Source organism: Podarcis liolepis, assembly GCF_965112155.1.
Source record: "Podarcis liolepis genome assembly, chromosome: 6".
NCBI lineage: Eukaryota > Metazoa > Chordata > Lepidosauria > Squamata > Lacertidae > Podarcis > Podarcis liolepis.
Window position 1 is genome coordinate 21,811,775 of NC_139559.1, and position 14,560 is coordinate 21,826,334.

Sequence of the window (14,560 nt, forward strand, 5' to 3'; positions counted from 1 at the left end):
TGAATTATAGCTTTTATGATAAACACCTACACACACCTAAACTAGGTTCTTAGGATTTCTCCCATGCAGGTTCATGGATTCGGAAATACGTTGATCCTGGAATAGTATTTGGAGTCTGAGATGACAAGGCTCTGTGAAGCTCCTTGGAAAGGTATTTTCTTTCCTTGTGACAAAGGATTTGTGATGACAACAGCTGCTGCATACTGATGCAAACAAAAGTGGATATTTGCTGCAAACTTTCCTTCAGTGGATTTCACAACAGATACAGGCTGTGTAAACAAACTCATTTTTACCCCTTCCTAAAACGAAAACAATGACTGCAAAATCCCATACAGTTAGGCCAAAGTAATCTAAAATCTAAATAATGGGATATAATTGGTCCAGCCTAAATGGCTTCAAATGTGAATCAAACAGCATATTTGTTTCAGCTCTGCTGTACACCTGCCACCAGAGAGACTTCCATTCAACTCTCTGAGGGGATCCTGATGATGATCTCCTACACAAAATAATATTTTGATTTCCATTCCAGGAGCCAAGACTGGCCTGGCTAAGATCCAGGAAGAGTGCAAATCCTATGTAAACAGAGCAGGGACTGACTAGCAAAAATCCCACAATAGCAGTGCCAACAGTGATCTCCATATATTCCCCCACCTAGGACTTGGGAGGGGTGTGGGCTAAAATAATTGAATCCATGCACACCATGTGTGTGCTCCCATGGCTTCATTAGAGCCATAATTGAGGGCGTTAAGATGTTTGGACTATTGCTTTTTTAACCTGGTAACAAAAAATAAACTATCCATGGTTGTGCTTGTCCAAACTCCATAGTACAGTGGTGCCCCGCAAGCCGAATGCCTCGCAAGACGGAAAAACCGCTAGACGAAAGGGTTTTCCGTTATTAAGCTGCTTCGCAAGACGAATTTCCCTATGGGCTTGCTTCGCAAGACAAAAACGTCTTGTGAGTGTTCCGATTTTTTTTAGCTCCCCCCCTTTTTCTAAGCCGCTAAGCCGCTAATAGCCTTTTAGCCGCTAAGCCTTTAATAGCCGCTAATCCGCTAATCCGCTAATAGGGTTGCTTCGCAAGACGAAAAAACCGCTAGACGAAGAGACTCGCGGAACGGATTATTTTCGTCTTGCGAGGCACCACTGTAGTTCTCTGAAGGGGATAACAAACCACTGCTGCAAAAAGAGCTCCTGACCTGACTGGCTAGTCTAGTTTGTTGCTGGAAGCTGACCATGTTCACCGTGTCTGAGAACAGATTATTTTCCAGTGTCTGTCCTGAAACGCTACCTGAGCATTGTGGGAGCCACCGCTTGGTCCATCTGAAGGGGGAAATTGGTACCATAGGAGCTCTGTTGACAGTGTAGCTCAACAGCCAAATCCAATAGGTATCTTAATGCTTGTGAAAGATGCTCTGCAACTCTTAGCCCAAATTGCACTGTTACTGTGGATCTCACCCTTTTTAAAATTTAAATCACACTCAGATGTAAAAGATGGCGTGCAATAGGTTTTAGCTACCCACTACAGTAGCTCATTCCAGGCATGGAGAAAGTGGATAGAGAAAGGGTTTTTTCCATGTCTCATTAATGCTAAAATTTGTGGGCATTCAGCGAAATTGAATGTTGGGCAGTTCAGGATAGGCAAAAGAAAGCACTTCTTCATACAGTTCCCGGATGGCTCCCACCAGCTCGGATGGCTTTTTAAGGTTACATAAATTCATGGAAGACAAGGCTATCCATGATGACCAGCCACAATGGCTATGCTCTGTTGCTACTGTCAGAGACTTGTCTCTGTCTCTGAAGACACAGGCAATTGGTTGGCCATCATGAGGAAAGGATGCTGGGCTTGATGGGCCAATGGCCTGATCCAGCACAGCTTGTTCTAGGTTCTTCTTCTAAGAGTGGCCTTCTTACAGGTGGCCTTTTCCTCATTGCTGGGCTGAGTGGTGAGTATATGTTCAATAGCAAAGCACTGGCTTTATCAGTGTAGATCAGAAGTGAGCACCCTGTTATTCTAGGGCTTTATGTAAGTGCTGGGGGAAGGGGGGTAGGAGGAAGGGGGGCAAGAAAGATGGAGAATGAGGGAGAGAAGCAGAAAGAGAAAAAGGGAAAAGGATGGCCGTGCCTACCTCTGGCTCCACAGACTTTTAACTAAGATCCTTTTGACTCCAGCCTCAGCCAACTCTGAGATGCAGTCAACTGATTACCACCAAGGGACTATGAATCTCAGTGGAAAGAGTTGCCCACCCCTAGCACAGAGGTTTACTAGTTGCAACACAGAAAGGTAGCAAGGCTGAGAGAAGCTTCTTTGTCCATCAATAAAACAGCCCCATGCTTAGTTCACTGCCCCCTCCCCAGCCACGTATTTGGCCACTTCCCATGTCTCTTTGGCCGTGTAGTGTGGCTTTGCACCCGGGTGTGCATTATGGCTCTTGCTCTAGCAAAATCTTTGGTCTCCAGTGCATCTAGGTGGTTGTTCAGTTTGTGCACAGCAATTAATCTGTTCAGATCACCACAGGGAATTATCCCATGATGGTCCGCAGCAGGACAACACTGGATAAATGCTAAAATAAATTATCAGACACGCTAACCAGGATGAATCGGACAGAAGCTGCCAAATCTCCCTCAATATGTCCCTTCAGCATAGTGTCATGAAGTATTCTCGTAATTCCCACACAACAGGATGTGCTATTAGAGAGAATGTGGCAGACTGATACAGCAACCTCAAGATTCCAGGCAAAAGCAATGCTTTCTTGATGGACAAGTGCTAAAAGATTCAGTTTTGCTGTCTATCAAGGCTCTGGCTTTCAGCTGGCCCTGCATCCCTCGAGACTTCCTGTCTTTAATTCAATTTGTTCCTCTCTTGGAAGCCTCAAAGTTGTCTTCCTTTTCCTTCCTTTTGGTTTCCTGTCCTGGCCTTGCGGCCAAATGTATGTCTGTTTTTAAGAATAATTCAGCAGCCAACACTAGAGCCAGAAAAGCATGCTTTGTCCCTTTCTTGTCTTCTCCCTCTAGACTCCAAAGGCTAGGACATCCACGGAGGCGCATGGGAGCCTACCCCTCTTCCTGATATTTCAAGGCTCCCTCGAGGGATAAATTTTAGGGCTAACTATTGCAAAACTTCGTTACCATAAAAACCATCCTCCTTGTTGCAAAACCCCAATAAACATCAAGTCAGCGTTGCCCTGATACACAGTCTTTCCCCCTTTCTTTCCCCTAGGTGGTAGTGGTTTGCAGGGTGAGGCAGTAGTGCTCACCTGACCTCCTGCTCACCAGCATCTCTCTAGCTCACTGGGACGAAGTGGAGTGGGGTGGGGGGGTGGCAAGGTGCAAACACACAAGGAGTGTTTGGTATGTAACTCCACTGCGCCAACCTTCCCCCTTTCCCACTTGCTAAGTCACAGCAATGCCACCAGCCACTACCACTCCTGCTACCTCATGACATAGTGTGAGTGGTGAATATGCAAGAGGTCTCTCAAATTTAATCATCTCCTCAAAATCCATGAATGCTCAGGAGCCATCTCTGGATATGGACCTTAATGCCTCCTGGCTTTGTGTTGGCGTTTAAGCAGCCGTCAGCAGGGGACTATGAAGCAAAACTTTGCGGCAGGGATGGAGAACCTGTAGCCCTCTGGATGTTGCTGTACTACAACTCCCCTCACCATGGGCCATGCTGGCTGGGACTGATGGGAGTTGGAGTGCCACAGGACCAACGCCCCTGCTTTACAAGATCCAGATAAGCAGGAAGCGAGGCAACGAGCTCCATCTACGTCAGTAAGCAATCACGTTAGCCCTAAAATTGTAAACATAGTTTTATTGCCATTCACTCATCACAAGGTAACTCTTTCTCCTGACCATGCGAAAACAAGATGGCAGCCTACAGAGACATGGGTGCAGCCCACATGCCACAGTTTCCAAAAACTAGCTATAGTTTTTACACCAAGAGTCCCACATGTGCTCATTTCAAATGGACATGATAATGATTGTTCCCCACAGTTAACCTTGGAGAAGAGAGCTATTAAATTAGAATGGGCCAAGTCTATCCAACTCAGCAGATACAAACACAGGTACTGAGCTTAATATCAGAGTAATAGGATTAGTTCATAAATTAAAAAAATACCAAAAAATCATCTGTTTCAATCTTTCCCCTCCCCACCTCAGAAACTCCTCTGAATTGATAAAACTGTCCAGCGAATATGCCTAGAAACTCCATGTCACGTCTTCCCACCCTATTCCCATTTATTAAAAGCAAGAAAGAAGAAGGGGGGGAAAAACCCTAATGAATTAAACCAGGACTGATCTTCCTGCATGCCTGGAAGTAATTTACATGGCAAATGTCCCACTTCAGTTTTAAGCATCCAGTTATTAAGGTCATTTAAAGGTTTCTTCTCCATCCAAAAAAAGAAAGAAAAGAGGAACTTGGTTACGCTGTGCTCCTGGTGCAGATTCTCTTTAAAAGACTTTCATACAAAAGAGCTCCACCCCAAGAGAAAATGCCAGGAAAATAGATCTGTGTCTTCGGGAGTGATGGCGAAGCCCACCGTGGAGACGTCTGGGTCTGCTACAAGTATTCCAGCTCCAGTGCGTGTCGCAGAGCCTCAAGGTCGGCGTGGCAGGAGATCCTCCAGAAAGGCATGTTGTGCTAGGAGGAGATGTTTTAAAACAGGAAAAGGGTCATAAGACATTCCCTGAATCATCACCCAAACAGTGGTAATTGAGTAATGTGACCCGTTTCATTTACATAGAATCTAAAAAAGACATGGATAATCATTGTATGCGGGTGGGACAGTGATCAAAAGAGAGACAACCGTTTCTCATCAGCCTCAGCCAGCAGGGCTGATACCTAAGGATGATGGGAGTTGTAGTCCACAACATCTAAGGGGCCACATTTTCCTCATCCCTGATATACAACTGGCTTGCTCTATAGTTTACATCTCATTTATAACATTTATATTCCACCTTTCATCCAAGGAGCTCAAGGCACCATTATTATTATTATTATTATTATTACTACTACTACTACTACTACTACTACTACTACTATTACTGCTGCTGCTGCTACTACTACTACTACTACTACCATAGGCATAGCCAGGATTTTTGTTGGGATGGGGGAAGGAATTTGTTAGGAGGGGCAGGAATTTGGGGGGAGGCAGAAACAATGTGACTGGTCAGTTACATTTTTCTGTTGTTTTACTATGCCCATGATTTATACCCCACCCACTTGGCTGGGTTTCCCCAGCCACTCTGGGAGGCTTCCAACACATATAAACACATAAGAATACATCAAACATTAAAAACATTCCAATACAGGGCAGCCTCCAGATGTCTTCTAAAAGTTGTGTAGTTCTTTATCTCCTTGACATCTCATGGGAGGGTGTTCCACAGGGAGGGCGCCACTGCCAAGAAGGCCCTGTGCCTGGTTCCCTGTAACTTCACTTCTTGCAGGGAGGGAACTGCCAAAAGGCCCTTGGTTCTCCCCTCTCTCCATTTTACTCTCACAACAACCCTGTGAGGTAGGTTAGGCGGAGAGACTGTGATTAGTCAAGGTCACCCAGTGAGGATTATGGCTGAGTGGAGATTAGTGCCCTGGTCTCTCAGGTCCTAGCAGATGGCTTTTGTTCAGATCTGTCTGCAGTGCATTTGACATATTTTCACCCCACCTTAAAAAAACGGTGCAGGAGCCAAGCTGGAGTCCTTTGATGTAGAATAATGCATTGAATGTGCATACCAACTTTCGTTTTGGTATTTCAGACTTCAAGGCAAAAATCTCATTGTGGTATTATTGTGGGTCTTGTTTTTAAATCTGAGTGGACTATGTGAAATATATATGTAAAAGGTGTGAGTGCTATTCATATCTCCATTATGCAGAGATTTACTCTCTCCCACTGTTAAAATGCAACTCAGTCTGCTGCTGAGTAATTATTATCAACCACCCATTTCAAGTAATCTGCTATTTCCCCCATTTCACCAACAAATGAATAATCACTGCCTTAGAAATATCTAGGAATTATCTGAAGAGTACAGTGGCTGGGCTGAGATTGGAAACCAGGCCTGCCAGATCCAAATCCAGCCTCTTACACATGATTATAACTAATTTATCACCGTTTTCTTCCCATACTCAAGACACCCAGTAAAGGTGTCACAACTGAGAAATCGGGTGGTTCCGAAATTTGGATTTGGGACTGGGGAGAGGTGTGCTAAAATCCTTGCTCAGCTTTCTGGATGGACAAATTATTCTTCCCTAGTCTAGCCTATCTTATAGGGATGCTGGGAGGATAAAACGGAATGATGATTCCACATATGGTGATCACACTTGGGAGGACTGGCGGAATACGTGTGTGATGAAAGTAATGTAAAAACATATTATTGGCACAAAAATGGAAACAAGAATTACCGATGAAAGAAGAGTGGCAAATGAAATTAATGGACTACCATATTTTTCGCTCTATAGGACGCACCCGATCATAGCACGCACCTTGTTTTAGAGGGGGAGAACAAGAGAAAAAAAAATCTCCCCCTCTCTGCGCAGCACCCCTTCAGCGAAGCGGCAGGAGAAACGGAGCCCCTTCCATTTTTCCTCCTGCTTTGCTGAAGGGGCGCTGCGCAGCTCTCCCTCTCTGTGCAGTGCCAGGAGAGCAAGAGGGGTCGGTGTGCACCGACCCCTCTCGTTCTCCAGGCTTCAGCGAAAGGAACCCGAAGCCTCCGGAGCGCAGTGGGAGTGCTCCCACTGCGCTTCGGAGGCTTTATGTTGCTATCGCTGAAGCCATGGAGCCTGCATTCGCTCCATAAGATGCACACAAATTTCCCCTTAGTTTTTGGAGGGGAAAAAGTGCGTCTTATAGACTGAAAAATATGGTATGCAGAACTAGACAAATTGACAGGAAGGATTCGAAACCTGCGGGACCAGAGATTCTTAGAGGACTGGAGTAAATATTTGAATTATCTGAAAAGCAATTGTAATAAACAGATTATGCTAGTAGGAGTGCAAGAAGTTTTATGAGGAGGATTCTGCCAAATATTGCAAGGAAGATTATGAAGAGAATATCAGTTAAGGATAATTAAAAGTAATAGAGAAATTAAGAAATGCAGATTAAGTGATAAAGAATGGAAAATCTTCAAAGGTAGTTGACGGAAGTCTAAAATATTGTATAACATAAGAAGTTATGTTAAATGACTGTTGGAAATGATATGTTAAAAATTAATAAAAATGTATTTTTTAAAAAAAGAAAGTAATGTAAAAACAAATCCGAAGTCAGCCGCCTGCCCTTGAAGAAGAAAATGCCACTACTTCCACCTCATTCATTCCTCCTTTGCTTTCCCCACATGGCTCTGCTTCCATTTAAATGATCTGTTTTTCTTTCTCTGAAGAGATGAGATGTTGGCAGCGCAGCCACGCCTGCTGCTCAGCTCCCATCCATTCATCACTCGCCCCGACAGGTGAAGAGAAATGACCCACTCAGGCCGAGAGATATCATCAGGACTGCCCTCCCCATGGGTTTATAGAGCTCAGGTGTGTAGTCACCCTTGCTAATGATCATCATCAATCAGAGGCCCTGACAGCTCCGGGCAAAGAATGTGCGCCCATTAAGGGGGAAGAGGCTTAAAGCAGGAGACACCAGCAAAGGGGCCCCCCTCTTCTTGCGGCACAGTTTGTAAAAGGTATTGCTTAACCCCACTGCCAGGGAGCCGGTGGCCTTTGATGCACCTCCGTGCACTGACCCTGTTACCTTTGAAGTTTGCGGGAGCCCTGTCTGAAGCTTCGCGCTATTATTATGACTTCTTCACTTTCTTCCTAATGCATTTCTGGCGTTAACTTTTAACTCCTGGAGAACCGACCCATTTGCTGGCCGGCTGCTCAGCTTACAGAAATCTAAATCAGCCCGGCAGAAGGAGTGCATGCACACAGGGGAAAAGAGAGGCGTACAGCCTAATGAGGCAAAGAGTAGCTTTCTGCAGTGTGTGCGTGTATGGGTTTTCATTTGGAAAACAGCACTGGGGGAAAGAGATGGGGGGCCTTAGGTCCGTGGTAAGAACATATACCTTCCACACAGCAGAAGGTGCTAAGTTCAGTTCTCGGCATCTCCAAGTTGGGCTGTGAAAGACCCTGTCTGAAATCTAAGAGACCCCCTGCCACAGATCAATGGACGCACTAGCAAAGCAACTTTGTGTGCTCCACCCCACACACAGCAGAAATGAGGAACAGCAGATCTCGACGCACTCACTGACTCGCTCTTACTCCTTATTTATGTACCTAACCAACAGTTGTTAATCAAGAGCAGTTACAGATAGGTAGCCGTGTTGGTCTGCCATAGTCAAAATAAAAAATTCCTTCCAGTAGCACCTTAAAGACCAACTAAGTTAGTTCTTGGTATGAGGTTCCGTGTGCATGTTATCCGAAGAAGTGTGCATGCACACAAAAGCTCATACCAAGAACTAACTTAGTTGGTCTTTAAGGTGCTACTGGAAGGAATTTTTTATTTTAATCAAGAGCAGTTTCTGTAGCAAGTGGGAAACTGTTGGAAATTCCTCAACAGCTGAGGGGGATGGAGGGAGGATTTACAGTAGGAAATTGCTCACAGTGCTTTATGAACTTTCAGGCCAGGAAAAAAATAATGAGCTAATTTCTATTCACGATTCAGGTAAAAGGTGAGAATGCTTTCTGAGCTATTCTTTTAAAAGTGGGGTTGCGAACCTGAAAACCGTACCTTTTTCGCCCCCTGTTCCTCTTCAACACCATCTCCTATTACGATGTACACAGCTTTCCGTCCAAACCTCTGCATTATCCTTTCAAAACAGCTCTCTTTCCCTGCATAACAAAAACAAATCATTATTTTTTCTGGGCAAAGGTGATAAAGGAACTGAGAGTCATTTGTTCTTTGTACGAGGGTTTAGGGGCGCATTCATCTAGCCCAGGGGTGGGGAACTTCAGGCTCCCCTGGCCTGTCTCTCTGGTCCTTGAAACTCTCCCTGGGCCACACTCAAGGGCTTTTGCTCGGCGGGCACACTTTATGCTGGTCTGGATGGAGGAGAGAGAGGATTATGTGCAGAAACTAGCCCTGCCTGGGCAGCCCCTGCCTTTGAGAACCTCCAGGGGTAAAGTCAAGCCACTGTCTTAGCAGCACCAAAGCACAAGCCTGGACAGTGTGTATGGAGGTCATGGACTGCCCAGACAACCAGACCTCCACTCTCAGCACCATACTGAATTCCACTCATGGGGTTTATATCCAAAACTATTCATACTCACAGCAGACCCACTGATATTAGTGGACATGAGCAACCTAGGCCCATTAAATCAACAGGTCAACCCTGAATGCAACCAATTGTTCTTACCTGTCTTTGTTGCACTATAAATATTTTCAATTGGGAAGACAGTGCCTAGTCCATAAAGCAGGACTTTTGCAAGAGCTGGTATGAGCTGGGTTGTAGTCACCAAAACATTTACACAGTTGGGCCTGCAAGACAGAAAGCAGTGACAGAATTAAAGTCAATGGGGACCCCTCCCTTTCCACCCTCCCCCCAAGAGATCTTTGCTTTTCTGCTCTATTAGGCTAAACTGGAAGCAGGATATAAGGTTTGCCAGCAACGAGTCCCTTGAAATCAGTGATTAACACAGTCAGCAGTGGCTAGACTCTTAAAACGTTTTTCTCCCTCCATAATTTATTATAACTCAAAACTAGCCTGAAAGAGGAGTACGTCACAAGTAATCACACACTGGGGATATAAATGGTGTAAAACTCCAATAGCATTTACACTGCACCCCCCTTGGGCAGTTGACTCCCTTTATTGCTTTCCTGCTTTCTGCACAAAACTATTATATCTGGGAGCCAGGATTGTTCTGGTTTTAGATCTAGTTCCCCATCACATGTCCAGATGTGGCCCCCCACAAATTTGGCCAAAGGTGTCCTATAAATAAACGTGCCTCGGTTTGTTTGGAGAACACAAGAGGAAAGTAAAACTTCTTGCAGCCTGGAGACGACTCCTTAAGCCGTTCTTACCGGGAATGTATCAAATCCAGAGCTTTCAAAGCATGTGTTAGCCAGAGATCAGTCAGCGCTTCCAGTTCTGCTCTTAACTGCAGCCAGGTTTCCCTCTTAGGAGCTCCTATTAAACCTGTGGATAGAGAAAGCTGCGTTTGTAGCTGGTTCCAATGGGAAGGCGCGGAATAGCTTGCACATGGCTTTTGCAAAGCCATGGAATCATTGAGTTGGAATGAGCCAGAAATCCAACTAGTACAACCTGATGCCCAAAAGGCAGGGCCATCCACCCACCAGCCGCCTATGCGCGCCCCCCCCCACCTGCGCAGTTGATAATCACCATGTGCCAAAGAGCTGGGAGCGAAACTGTATTGCAGGGAGGTGCTTGTAACAAAATGAAGCAGCACATTGCTGGTTGGTTTTCCCTCCTAAGCCACTTGTGGTAGAGCTTTCCTCCCCACATCCCACCCCACCCCCAGCAGGCCCCAAGTCTCAGTGCTGCAGTCTCACACGGTTTCTCCTTTGAGTGGCTGCAGCAGCCTTTGCCAACCGGGTGCCCCCCCAGTTGTTCTTTCAGTTAGCTGTGCTGGCTAGGGCTGATGGGGAGTTGGAGTGCAGCCGTTTGGCCAAGGATGCGCTACAGCCTCACCCAGTCCTGAACAGCCCTCCTGTTCTTCCAACTGCACAGAGCCAGCTTCGGTTTCTCTGGGGTGTCCTCAGGCAAGACTCCCTCAGTGGGCCACCTTAAATAGGAGCATCCGATTTAAGTGCTTTGGTTTTTTAAATTTAAATAGCACCTTGCTGGGGCTTCATCAAATGGCCTTTTCCCTTCCGACAGCTTCGGTGGGGCAGGGATTTCATGTGAAATTGCAGCATGGGAAATCTACCCACATAATACAGTCCTGATGATGACACCCCCCCCCCCCCGCCGCTTGTACCTGCAATTTAAAGATTTAAAAACCAGACACGTTCATTGCATTCGCGCAATTAGTGTCATGCCTCATTTGACCTGTGATGCTCAAATTGTGTGCACGTTTCCCCTGAGTTCTCTTCTCCTACCCCTCTGTGCACATGCACACTTTCTTTACGGTTGTGGGATACTGCATTCTGAATCAGAGGGTCACAGCGAGGGGCTTCTCTCTTTCCCTATGAGCTGTTTTCCTTATCACACTCGCCCTGTCCAAGGTGCTTGACACTTGCAGGGCGAAAGATGCAGGTGCTGGTATGTTTTCTCCTGCAGGAGGTCAAGCAACATTGGAAGGCCAATTTCGGTAAGAAAAGTAATCCTTGGGGAAAGAGGTAGGAGCCTTTGGCTCACTCACTTCCCTATATACCTCGGGCAGAACATTCCTACAACTGAGCACCATGTGTAGTTAGAGGCTTATGCTGCCTCGGAGCAGTCTTGGAAAAAGTAGTGTTGATGAAGTCAAAACTGGCCCAGAGTGGGTTTGGATTTTTATTGTTATTTTTTTACATTTATCAGCTGTTAAATGTTTTATGCGTGCCTTTAAAAACATATTCAGCAGAACATGCACCATGAACTTAAACAATAACCATTAAAGGTACAGGCCATTTCCTGCAGATTAGTGACTGTCTGAAAGGAGCCAATGGTCTGAGCTGAAGCAGACAGCTAGATAAGCCCAACCAGTTATTATTTCTTCAGTCCCCCTGAAAAGCTGTGTGCCAAGGTCATTATTCCAGATAATAATGGCAGACAATGCACGTTTAAAATACCTGGAGGAGCAATTGCCGTTTCTCCCTCCCTCCTTTCCAACCCCTTCCTGCCTTTTTGGTGTTAGTTAGAAGAGTCCACCAGGATCATCTAGTACAACCCTCTGCAATGCAGAAATCTTTTGCCCAATGTAGGGCTTCAACCCATGACCCTGAGATGAAGAGTCTCAAGCTCTATCAACTGAGCTGTCTCAAGAATACAGGCCCTTTAAACTGCTCACCGGCCAACTTAAACCAGGCAATGTAGACCTAGCAATAGTATCTCTCCACCTTCAACATATAATAAAAGCAGGACTGGGAGTGGGGTCCAGAGCAATAACGACCCCAGTATTTTGCTCCATGACAAGGCTACCCTTATAAGATCAGCCCATCGTGTGACCCAGCTGCCCCCAACCTGCTGCCCTTCAAATGCTGTTGGACTACAAACCCCATCAGCCTCAGCCAGCATGTCCAATGGTGGGATCCATTGTACAAAACATCTGGAAGGTACCAGGTCAGAGGAAGGTCGCCGTGATCTCTCACCAAATTTGTTAGGAGAACTGGAAAATAAACAACATCCCCCCCTACTTTTTTTTTTGTACTTCCACGTCTCTAAATTGCAAAATATGCAAGCCGTTCTCTGCATCTGCTCTGAAGAACAGGAAGGCAAGAGTCTTAACAAGGATGCAAAGGAGCCTTCCCTGATGGGTTGGGGAGACACTTACCGCCGACATTGTTTTTGTAGGTGTTGTAAAGTTCTTTCACCCGCCGGTAGCGGAATGCTAATTTCCTCATCCAATCAACTCCCCCGTGAACTCCCGAGCCCAGACAAAGATTTGCTCCAGCGGTTGAACTGTGAAAGCCATCTGCTGAGAAATTATATGTGCTGTGGCAAAGGAAGGAGGAGAGGGGAAAGGAGTGAAATTATAACCTACGCTTCCCATTAGGACGGATAAACTAGACAAGAGGAAGACATGCTCCAGACTTCTGGCTAAACTAGAGTCAGTGGACGATGAAAAGAAAGTGTCCTTCCCCATTTGCCCTGTAATTTTGTCCTCTCTGCCTATGGTATAGAGATATCAGTTGATGTACATTCGCTCACTGAAAAGGGTCATTTATTGACTCAAACTCTCAGCTAGTTACCATATGCTTTTATCAACATGCTGATGAAATGAAACATAAGATAAAGGCAATGAACGGTCCACCTGGAAGTCGGCCTTTGCAAGTCCCCACAGGATTGAGGGTGTCTGCGCAAGCAGTTTGTGAAAGCAGGGAATAACTGCACTGCAGTTCTGAGGCTACTGCATATATGGTCCTAAATCAGATTTAAAGCAACTTGGCTTTTTGGTGGCCCCATCAATGGGTTGGCCCCAATGACAAATATTCCCTATATTCCCTTTGCCCAATGGGAACTTGGGCCCCAATGGTGAAGGAATGGGGTCACAAGGATATGGTTTGATTGTTGGAAAATTGATTTGAAGATAAGAGATGCACCCCTTTGTCAAGTGTCAGGTGCATTTAACTCTTCTCTGAAACTTCTGGTACTAGATAACTGCTTGAAAATACAATTATGAGATAACTGCACTCTCCCCATAGAGCAGAAAAACTGGCCAGATCAAAGAAAAAATGGCTAAATCAAACAGCCTCCAGTATATTGGCTATTCTCCAAGTATCCATAAATAGCTGGGGGACTAGTTACACGGCATGCTGCAACACAGTCGCCTTACCTTAAATCTTGCCCATTGTCGTCTGATGACACATCATCTATGTGTATCTGGTCACAATCCTGAAAACCATTTCCAAAAACAATCAGCCAGGAAATGAGTATTGCTTTGTAAAAACAACAATGGAGAGATTTTGTGCAACAGAAACCATGCTGAGGAAAGATTTCCCCAACAATTTCTGGTCAATTATAGTAATCACATTACAAGCAACATTTCAGTCAGATACCACATTCCCAGAACACGAGTTATATGCGGTTAAACACAGCAATTCTCACAGACAATAAGGTCACTCATACAACTCGGTTACCCACCTAAGGGTAAATTGTTTCCTATTCATTCCAGGCAGTGTTGAAACATGCAAAGAAACATCATTGTCTTTCAAGTGGACAGCACCATTAATCGTTTCTATGCCTAAACCTACAAACTTCCTTCTTTAGAGAGAACAAGGTTCCAAGGAAAAGGAGACCAACACCAACATATATACAGTGGTACCTCAGGTTACATATGCTTCAGGTTACAGACTCCGCTAACCCAGAAATATTACCTCGGGTTAAGACAGTGGCGTAGCGTGGGTTGTCAGCACCCGGGACAAAGCAAGTAATTTGCGCCCCCTAACCCGTGGATTTGCGCCCCCTAACCCTAACCCCCAGATGTTGCGCCCGGTGCGGCCGCCCCCCCCTGCACCCCCCACGCTACGCCACTGGGTTAAGAACTTTGCTTCAGGATGACAACAGAAATCGTGCTCTGGCGGCAGCGGGAGGCCCCATTAGCTAAAGTGGTGCTTCAGGTTAAGAACAGTTTCAGGTTAAGAACGGACCTCCAGAACGAATTAAGTACTTATCCTGAGGTACCACTGTATCTCTTTCCAATAATGGTATTGTTACATGTGTCTCACTTCTGAACGTGGTGAGAAGTTTCAGGGGGAATGTTACCTGGACTTGGCTTACTCAATATAAGAAAATAGAGGAGGGCAGTGTACACAACATACATTTTAAAGCACCCCCCATAGCAACTGTAGTATGTTAAGGGATCTAGGAATGACAGCTTTGTGAGGGGTAAACCACAGCTGCCAGGACTGTTGTCATGAATGTGCTTTAAATGTATGATGTATACACAGCCAAGGTCTGTGGCATTTTTATAGCATTTGCTTTC

At 45.5% G+C, this 14,560-nt stretch overlaps 1 protein-coding gene across 5 annotated transcripts in view; it reads right to left on the reverse strand.

Moving 5' to 3' along the window:
* Positions 1-3,791: 3,791 nt before the first annotated feature.
* EYA2 (EYA transcriptional coactivator and phosphatase 2) overlaps positions 3,792-14,560 on the reverse strand; it is a 131,343-nt gene continuing 120,574 nt past the window's right edge. For all 5 annotated transcript variants that reach the window (XM_083508121.1, XM_083508120.1, XM_083508118.1 and 2 more), the window contains exons 11-16: positions 13,412-13,470; positions 12,410-12,570; positions 9,996-10,110; positions 9,331-9,452; positions 8,706-8,806; positions 3,792-4,639 (exon numbers count right to left, since the gene is read on the reverse strand). In XM_083508121.1, coding sequence (XP_083364247.1) covers positions 4,559-4,639; positions 8,706-8,806; positions 9,331-9,452; positions 9,996-10,110; positions 12,410-12,570; positions 13,412-13,470 — 639 coding nt within the window. In that variant the 3' untranslated portion in view covers positions 3,792-4,558. The remainder of the gene's footprint in view (positions 4,640-8,705; positions 8,807-9,330; positions 9,453-9,995; positions 10,111-12,409; positions 12,571-13,411; positions 13,471-14,560) is intronic.